Source organism: Rhamphochromis sp. 'chilingali' (assembly GCF_963969265.1).
Source record: "Rhamphochromis sp. 'chilingali' genome assembly, chromosome: 16".
In the NCBI taxonomy this organism is placed as follows: Eukaryota; Metazoa; Chordata; class Actinopteri; order Cichliformes; family Cichlidae; genus Rhamphochromis; species Rhamphochromis sp. 'chilingali'.
In genome coordinates, this window is record NC_137943.1 from 15,311,391 (window position 1) to 15,320,889 (window position 9,499).

A 9,499-nucleotide genomic window follows, 5' to 3' on the forward strand; every position below is an offset into this window, starting at 1 on the left:
ACAACTCTGTCACCGCACGTCAGATACACGGTGCTGCAGAGTGAATACTGGGAAGGTTTCGTTTCCTTTACAGGTATAAAAAACAAACTTATTATTAGTTCTAATTCTTGTTGAAATATATGTGTTTTATAAACTTCTAAGTGTTTCTTATATGACTGTTTAAAAAAAATCTTTAGAGGTCACTGGAGCCATGTCAACGTTAGCTGGCTAGCAGCTAACTTTGTTGTAGGGAAAACGATCAGGAGAATAACAGCATGTAAACATGTTTTAAAAGGCACAGCAAAGAAATGAAACTTCAGACAATGGAAATACATTTTATTCAAGCTTTCCATCAAATAACGTGTGACTGCAGCTTGTTGAAGTTTTGATTTTAATGTCAGAGTGATCAAGAACAGCTAAGTCAAAATCATTTTCCTTCATATTATGGAGTCACATTTGTTTGTTTGCTTTTCCCATTTTTATTTGTTCTCCAACTTTTTCTAACTCTTACCTTAATAAGCTGGTTTATCTTTTCTGTCATATTCTATTATATTTTTGAGCTCCTGAGTCACTTTGCTGTACGCTGCATCTTGATGTTTTTGCTGCTGGACTCCAGAAATAAATTTCACAGAGAAATTGTTGGAATAAATATGTCCTGTGCCTTTGATCAGACCAGAGAGAAATTTAGCAGTCTCATTGGCATCATTTTAAAATTCAATCGAAGCAGTTATGCAGCTGTTAATAATTTGTTGTTTCTTATGGTATTTCAACATAACCTCGTTTGTGCGTGGTGGCATTTTGTTGTGTTTGATTTTTGTATTATAATGTGTGTATGTATGATATAGATTGTGTATGCCATTGGGATGGGCATTGCTAACCAGCTTGGGCTATGAATGTTGTGGTATATTGCCTGGTTTATGTAACACACTTCGTCCTATGTAAAAATATGTAGAGGAAGCACACAGTAAAGATGCACAGATGTAGTAAAGGAGGACATGCACAGGGCTCATGTAACAGATATGGATCTAGGGAGGTAGCTAATCTGCTGTGGTAACCCCTAAAGGGAGAAGCTGAAAAACGAGGAAGACTACCTGTTGCTAGCTTTTTATCAACATTAATCCCATATTTTTATTTTGCAGTGTGAAAACAAAAGACATGCTGGTGAGTCTGTATTAGAAGAAAAATAATGTTCCTCTTTATCACAAAAGGCTGCAGTTCAAAATGTATGGCAGATAATTAACACTGTACATAGTTAGAGAGGCAATATTATCAGTTCCTTTGTTATGTCCCACACGTACCTCAAATCAGCCAGTAATCACTGCCACATCGTGTAGGCACATCAAAGCATGTCACAACATAGCCATGAGCCCCGCAGCTGTGGGTTTACAGACAGGTGATTCTTCTTCTTCTTCTTTTGTGTTTGTGCAGGTGCTCTTGGAGCCGTTACAGGAGACACGGGGCCAATGGAAGGATTCTTCGTGACAATTTCAGAGGCAGCGTGTCTTGGAGTGAGCCTTGCTCTCTCAGGCTTCTCCTTCTACCTATATAAGAAGAGCCGAACAACAATAGACAAACTCAACGTGAGTTGTTAATTTTGTGTAATTAGCTTTATTGGAAGACTAAACCTCTAAGAAGCTTCTACTTCAAACCCCTCATTAGAGATTACAGCTCATATGTTTTTGATGGAAGAGTTAAGGTCCCTTCTCAGATGTTAGTAATTTTTTCAGAGATGTGAACAATTAATCTGGGTAGAGAAATAACACAACAGGATTTGGAGTAGTTTAAATGTATAAGGTGAGCCATATATCACAGTAACATTTAGTTTATCTTCACCATATTGCAATAGACACTGTAAAAACAAACTTGCATCGCTGTTATAAAGCTGTAGGTGAGAACAGTGAGCACATCTGTGGCTATATTGCACTAAAAAGTTAAGATGGAGAATTTGGACAAAAATGCAAAAAATTGACATTCTGAGAATAAAAACAAAATGTCAAGAATAAAACTGAAATAGTATTTTGAAGGAAAAAAAAATCAAACTTGGAAGTGTTGGCTCCATTTGTGCAAGAAGAAATAGTGGCAATGGACAGATGCAAGGGGGTGTTGTATCAGAAGATCAGGCTGCAACTGACATTTCACAGATGAAGGTGTAAGATACAGTTGGGCAAAGTATTTAGTCAGCCACCGATTGTGCAAGTTCCCCCACCTAAAATGATGACAGAGGTCAGTAATTTGCACCAGAGGTACACTTCAACTGTGAGAGACAGAATGTGAAAAAAAAATAATAAATCCATGAATCCACATGGTAGGATTTGTAAAGAATTTATTCGTAAATCAGGGTGGAAAATAAGTATTTGGTCAATAACAAAAATACAACTCAATACTTTGTTATTGCCAACAAAGGTTATGTTACAGAGGTCAAACGTTTACTATAGGTCTTTACCAGGTTTGCACACACAGTAGCTGGTATTTTGGCCCATTCCTCCATGCAGATCTTCTCGAGAGCAGCGATGTTTTGGGGCTGTCACCGAGCAACACGGACTTTCAACTCCCGCCACAGATTTTCTATGGGGTTGAGGTCTGGAGACTGGCTAGGCCACTCCAGGACCTTCAAATGCTTCTTACGGAGCCACTCCTTTGTTGCCCGGGCGGTGTGTTTTGGATCATTGTCATGTTGGAAGACCCAGCCTCGTTTCATCTTCAAAGTTCTCACTGATGGAAGGAGGTTTTGGCTCAAAATCTCACGATACATGGCCCCATTCATTCTGTCCTTAACACGGATCAGTCGTCCTGTCCCCTTGGCAGAAAAACAGCCCCATAGCATGATGTTTCCACCCCCATGCTTCACAGAAGGTATGGTGTTCTTGGGATGCAACTCGGTATTCTTCTTCCTCCAAACACGACGAGTTGAGTTTATACCAAAAAGTTCTACTTTGGTTTCATCTGACCACATGACATCCTCCCAATCCTCTGCTGTATCATCCATGTGCTCTCTGGCAAACTTCAGACGGGCCTGGACATGCACTGGCTTCAGCAGCGGAACACGTCTGGCACTGCGGGATTTGATTCCCTGCCGTTGTAGTGTGTTACTGATGGTGACCTTTGTTACTTTGGTCCCAGCTCTCTGCAGGTCATTCACCAGGTCCCCCCGTGTGGTTCTGGGATCTTTGCTCACCGTTCTCATGATCATTTTGACCCCACGGGATGAGATCTTGCGTGGAGCCCCAGATCGAGGGAGATTATCAGTGGTCTTGTATGTCTTCCATTTTCTGATGATTGCTCCCACAGTTGATTTTTTTCACACCAAGCTGCTTGCCTATTGTAGATTCACTCTTCCCAGTCTGGTGCAGGTCTACAATACTTTTCCTGGTGTCCTTCGAAAGCTCTTTGGTCTTGGCCATGGCGGAGTTTGGAGTCTGACTGTTTGAGGCTGTGGACAGGTGTCTTTTATACAGATGATGAGTTCAAACAGGTGCCATTCACACAGGTAACGAGTGGGGGACAGAAAAGCTTCTTACAGAAGACGTTACAGGTCTGTGAGAGCCAGAGATTTTCCTTGTTTGAGGTGACCAAATACTTATTTTCCACCCTGATTTACGAATAAATTCTTTACAAATCCTACCATGTGGATTCATGGATTTTTTTTTCACATTCTGTCTCTCACAGTTGAAGTGTACCTCTGGTGCAAATTACTGACCTCTGTCATCATTTTAAGTGGGGGAACTTGCACAATCGGTGGCTGACTAAATACTTTTTTGCCCCACTGTATTTAAAGAATGACCATTTCGTGTAAAGTTTTATTCTGTACTTCTGAAACCCGTCATCCTTTTTATTCAGTTTTTAGCTGTTTATGTTGTGCACTTTTAGTCTTTCTGTGTTTCTTGATTACATCCTGATTGTTCTTTTAGCTCATGCCATTTGCATCTGTCTTGATGTAAATCCATGAGGATCTTTTAGGGACATATCTTTTCTTTTTCTCAAACTAAACTGGTTCTTTTGAAAGATTTACTATTACAACCAGTCATTTATAGAATTAATAGCAACACTGTGATTGCTAGCACTGCACAGAAAAGTACCCATTTACAGCCAGCTGATTAACACACACCAAAGACATAAAACCACTGGGAAAGCAAATGCATGACTTATTAATTAGTCAGTCCTATTTAATGTGTGTGCTCCATGTTTCCAGAATGCTCCACGGTTACCCATAGATAAAAAACTCAAGGACCTCTTGAAAGTTACTCCAGGAGCGTGTCTACAGTATGTCGTCATTGAAGGTAATCAGTCTTTTATTTGTTTTTGATAAGGAGTAGTACATTTATTTATTTTTTTAATCTGAAAACTTGTATACCGGCCTGCCTCTCATTCCCTGTTACTGTATGTGTGCTTGTATACATTTTAGGTGGTGTAAAACCAGCTGGAAAGCCTCTCATTAGTTGGCACAACATAGAAAATGTTGGTGTGCTGCGTAGATTCATGGTGAAAGAACACAGGCTGTTGTGGAATGGATTTTTACGTACATGGTGAGAACATCATCAGATCAAGCTGAAGTTCCAGTACATCTAACTTTTTCTACTTATTATCAGATATGCAAACTGTTTCTCACGTTACCTTTGCAGGACAGATAATGAACGACTCTTGCACGAAAACGTAGAGGCGGTGCCCTTTTTATTAGTGGGACTGGATAATACCGAAATCAGAGTCTTGTCGCCTTTACAGGCCGCTGGGCTGGACATGGAGGTCACATATGAGAAATTTCACCAGGTCAGTCACAGTTTGGGTGACCTCATGGGACAGTACTTTACTGGGGAGAAGCCAAAAGGTCAACTGGAGATCGAGGAAATGCTCAAAGTAAGTCATTCTATTCAAACTTGAATGAATTAGTGTTCACTTCATAAAGCCCAATTTGTTGTTAATATTAAAAATATATTCTTATTGATAAGTGCCACACCTTTTTTTTTTCAAGGTGGGGACAAATCTTACAGGTGTAGGCGAGTTGAATCTGGACACAGATGGCACTCTGAGTCTCCGACCCCCTTCTAACGGTTCACAGTACTTCCTGACCCCAGCGGACTTCGACACCCTGCAAGGGGAGAATGAAGACATTGCTTTTTGGTGGAAAGTGTTGGCCATTACTTCTGCTTTGGCAGGGGCAGCAATCATTTTCTGGGCCGGGTTACGCTACTACCGCCACCTTAAGGATCTCAGGGAGCAGGAACGGGAAAGAAGGGAATTTAACAGACTGCAAATTAATGTACCAGACCAGGACAACCTTCAAGACGTGGCCATGTGTGTTATTTGCCTCAGTCAGCCCCGTAACTGTGTCCTGTTGGACTGTGGACACGTGTGCTGCTGCCACACCTGCTACCAGGCTCTGCCACAGCAATATTGCCCTATTTGTAGACAGAGGATTGTAAGAGTGCTACCTCTATATCAAGTCTGACGTATTTGTGGAATCGGGTCACTTCAGTAGAAGCTTCACGTCTAAATTGCTTAACTTATTAAATTCAAAATTAAATGTGAGTCATGTTGTGAAAACATTTTGTCCATAATAGAGATTTGTTGTGGGAAATATGGGGATATAAAGCAAGTCAAAAAAATGTGTAAACTTGTGCAATACAAATGTTTGTTTTGCTCAGTGCTCATGTGCCTTATTTTACCATTTTCTGCCGAGTGATGGTACTTTAAAGTAAATAGAGTGATTATTTTATAGTGCTTTCCTACCCTACCTGAGCACTCAAAGCACTTTACACAACTTCTCTCATTCACTGGTTCAAGCACTTTTTTGCTGTGATTTTTCTACGTAGGTTCTTTCTCCCTAACAGTTACAGTGATTCGTACTCTGATTGATGAATCAGAGGAACTTGGGGTTAGTATCTTGCTCGGGGATATTTGGCATGCAGACTGGAGCAGAGTTCAGACAGTTTAATTTCCATTCTTGTTTGTATCGGAAATTTACTGAAACCCAAATAAATCTAATGTCGAGAAGTTTTACCCTTAGAGTGTATTTAAGTGTATTTAACACATATTTTAGAATCCGTAGTGTCACTTTTAATGTGTGCATGCACACTCACACCCAGTTTATTATGTATTATGTTTGTTTGACTTCTCCTTAATGCAAATATCTTATCAGCTGATCACATGACAGACACTCAATGCATTTAGATGTTCATACATGGCCGTACTGCTTGGAGCTGATAGGAAGGCCAAAGTAACTTGTAAAACAACTCCTTAGAACCAAATTATACAGAAGCGCATCTGAATGGACACATCCAACCTTGAAGCAGATGGGCTACAGCAGCAGAAAACCACACTGGGTGCATATTCTATGAACAAATAACAAGGAAGCAGGAAACAACCAAAGTAGGACAAGAGAAGGAAAAAGACTTAATCTGATGAGTTGTGATTTTTGCTGCGACATTCAGATGGTAGGGTCAGAATTTGGTGTAAACAACATGAAAGCGTGGATCCACCCTGCGTTATATCAGCTACTCAGGCTCCTGCTGATGCTATAATTGTGTGGGGAATATAAATCTGCAGCACCTGCAGGATGCTCTCATATCATTAGGCCAAAATCTCTAAGGAATGTTTCCAGCACCGTGTTGAATCTATGCCATGTAGAATTAAAGTAGCTCTGAAGGCTAAAGGGGATCCAAGTCAGTGCTCCAGGAAAACTAAGAGTTATTCCCCTGGAGGCTTCGGTCAACCACATGCTGAATTAAGCCTCCTACAGGAGTTTCCCATTACATATTTCCACTTGATCAAGTCGACTGATTCAAAGCTCTGGGACACATGGGATTAAGCTCAAGTATGTACAGATCGCATCATCTTATATAAGGTCAAGGTCAAGGGTTAGGTAACTTTATTTATACCCAAAGACAAGGTAAATTTGCTTTACAGAAAAATGACAGCATTTGGCATCCCTTTAAAAAAAAAAAAAACACACACACACACATACCTAGTAAATATATAAAGCTCACTGTGGCACATATATAGTAATTTTAATATTTCGAATCAAAAACAGTTCTTATTTAATTCAGTGACAGCAACGGGGACAAAGCTATTTTTATAACGCTTTGTCCTGCATCTCGGAAATAGAAACCTCTGTCCTGAGGGAAGAAGCTGAAATTCACCCCTTAGAAGATGGGAACCATTTTTAAGGATTGATAAAGCCATCCTCTGTACCTGCTTAGAGTACAGGGAGGCTAAACAAGACTGTGGCTCACCTATCAGACGACTGGACCATCTCACTATCTGATTTAGAGAATTTTTCTCTGTGACAGAGGTCTGACCAAACCATGCCACCAAACAAAAGGATAAAACAGACTCAATAAAAAAAACGATAAAACAAAGTTAAAATTTTTTGGTCAATGTGGAAATGAACAAGTGTCCTAAGGCAATAAAGGTGCTGGTGACCCTTTTTACAAACTGATTTGCAATTTTGATCAAAGTTCAGTTTTTCATTTATTATGGTCCCAAGATATTTATATGATTGTACTTGCTCTATTTTCTGACCTTTAATTAAAGTGACTCCGTGCCCATTTTGTTGTTTCCTAAAATCAATCACCATATCTTTTGTTTTAGATATGTTCAGCTGGAGATAAGACTCCTCACACCACTGAACAAAGTCATCAATGACTGGACCGTGGTTAATTTCACCCTCTTTCAGTAAGCTGACAATAACAGAGTCATCTGCATATTTAATAATGACCCTGTTTTCATGTCTGCCCTGACACATATTTGTATAGAGAGTGAATAATAAGGGTGATAGGGCGCACCCTTGAGGAGAACCTGTGGAGGAGAACACTGGGTCAGACAGAACCCCATTTATTCTCACTCTTTGTGACCTGTCAGTTAAAAAATCTAAAATCCAGCCCACCAGGTTTTTCCTGATTTCAAACTGTTCTAAAAGTCTTTTAATTAAAATATGGGGCTGTATTGTATTAAAATCCAAAGAAAAATCAATGAAAAGAAGTCTTGCAAAAGTCCCTTTACTCTCTACATGTTTAAGAATTAGATTTAGTAAAGTCAAAAGTGCGTCCTCCACTCCTCTGTTGGGCCTATATGCAAACTGCATTGGATCCAGCTGATGTTCAGTCTCTTTCATAATCACATTTCTGATGATTTTTTCAAAGACTTTCATTACAACTGAAGTGAGGGCAACAGACCTGAAGTCGTTTAGAATTTTTGGACGACTAGATTTAGGGACAGGAACCACGACTGCTTCTTTCCAAAGAGAGGGCACATGTTGTGTTTGCAAGGATTTGTTAAAAATAACCTGAAATATAGGACTGAGTTCATCAGCACAAGATTTAATTAGGCGGCCACTAATATTATCAGGACCCTGGCTCTTGTTCACATTGACTGTATGAAAGGCCTTTTTAACATCGCTGAGTTCAATGATGAAGTGCTGAGTATCTCTCAGTTTCTGTTTCAGTTCCAAAATATCCTCGCTAAAATCAGAAGAACTAAAACGAGCATAAAACATGTTTAAAGCATTTGCAAAATCTCTGTCTGAATTAAAACCATCTAAAATGACCTGACTGCTGCTCTGGGGATTTTGAAACCCTGCTATGGTTTTCATACAAGTCCAGGCAGACCCAAAATTTTTTGCAGCAAATTTGCTTTCAAGAAGGTTTTTGTAGCTCTGTTTTGCTTTCAAGATCTCGATTTTCATTTCCTTGGTGGCTGTCTGAAAATCGGCAACAGCCCCCTCTTTAAAGGCCTGTCTCTTTTTCCTTAAACAGGATTTGACGCTTTTAGTGACCCATGGCTTATTGTTAGCGTAGACTTACGGGGTATAATCATGTCTTTACAAAATACTGCATAAGAGCTAGTAACATCCACCAAAGCGTCGAGATCTTCTCCACAAGACTGAATAAAAACTTCCCAATCTGTACACTTAAAACATTCCTGCAAGGTAAGCACAGATTCTTCTGACCATATGTCAAAATCCTTAGTCTTTGTCTTCTCTCGTTTTAAGACAGTTTTATAGATGGGCAGAAGATGCACACAGTTATGGTCAGAAGATCCCAGAGGAGGAAGCGGGAGGGATTTATAAGCATTCTTCACCGATCCGTAACAAAGGTCCAACATTTTATCCCGTCTGGTAGGATAGGATACATATTGATACAGATTGCCCAAAGTTGATTTAAGGGAGACATGGTTAAAGTCCCCCATTATAAAGTTTGGTGCATCAGGAGAAAGCGCCTGCAGCTTCTGCACTACGTCTGAAATGATGCTGCAAGTGGAGGCGGGGTGAGCCTTCGGGTGAATGTAAACTACGGTAATAAAAAGTTGTGGAAACTCACGAGGGAGATAAAAAGGGCGCAGTGACACGGATAAAAGTTCAACATCTGGTGTACAAATACACTCTCTAACAGTCACAGCGCTACAGTAACGTTTGTTCACATACAAGCATACTCCCCCTCCTTGAGATTTCATACATACATGAGGTGAGGTCCTTACCATCATATGGTAAGTTAAGTTGTAACAGTTCGTCGCGGGAGTAAACAATCCT

At 40.0% G+C, this 9,499-nt stretch overlaps 1 protein-coding gene across 2 annotated transcripts; it reads left to right on the top strand.

The window, feature by feature from the left end:
- The first annotated feature begins 4 nt into the window (after window positions 1–4).
- mul2 (mitochondrial E3 ubiquitin protein ligase 2) lies at window positions 5–5,964 on the top strand. Of its 2 annotated transcripts, XM_080907112.1 has the most exons (7): window positions 8–73; window positions 1,119–1,140; window positions 1,408–1,559; window positions 4,169–4,256; window positions 4,382–4,502; window positions 4,599–4,830; window positions 4,946–5,964. In XM_080907112.1, the coding sequence occupies exons 3-7, from the start codon at window positions 1,443–1,445 to the stop codon at window positions 5,420–5,422; spliced, it is 1,035 nt and encodes a 344-aa protein (XP_080763238.1). In that variant the 5' UTR covers window positions 8–73; window positions 1,119–1,140; window positions 1,408–1,442; the 3' UTR covers window positions 5,423–5,964. The 2 variants fall into 2 exon arrangements, with proteins under 2 accessions (XP_080763237.1, XP_080763238.1); XM_080907111.1 differs by lacking the exon at window positions 1,119–1,140 and having other exon boundaries at window positions 5–73.
- Window positions 5,965–9,499: the final 3,535 nt, after the last annotated feature.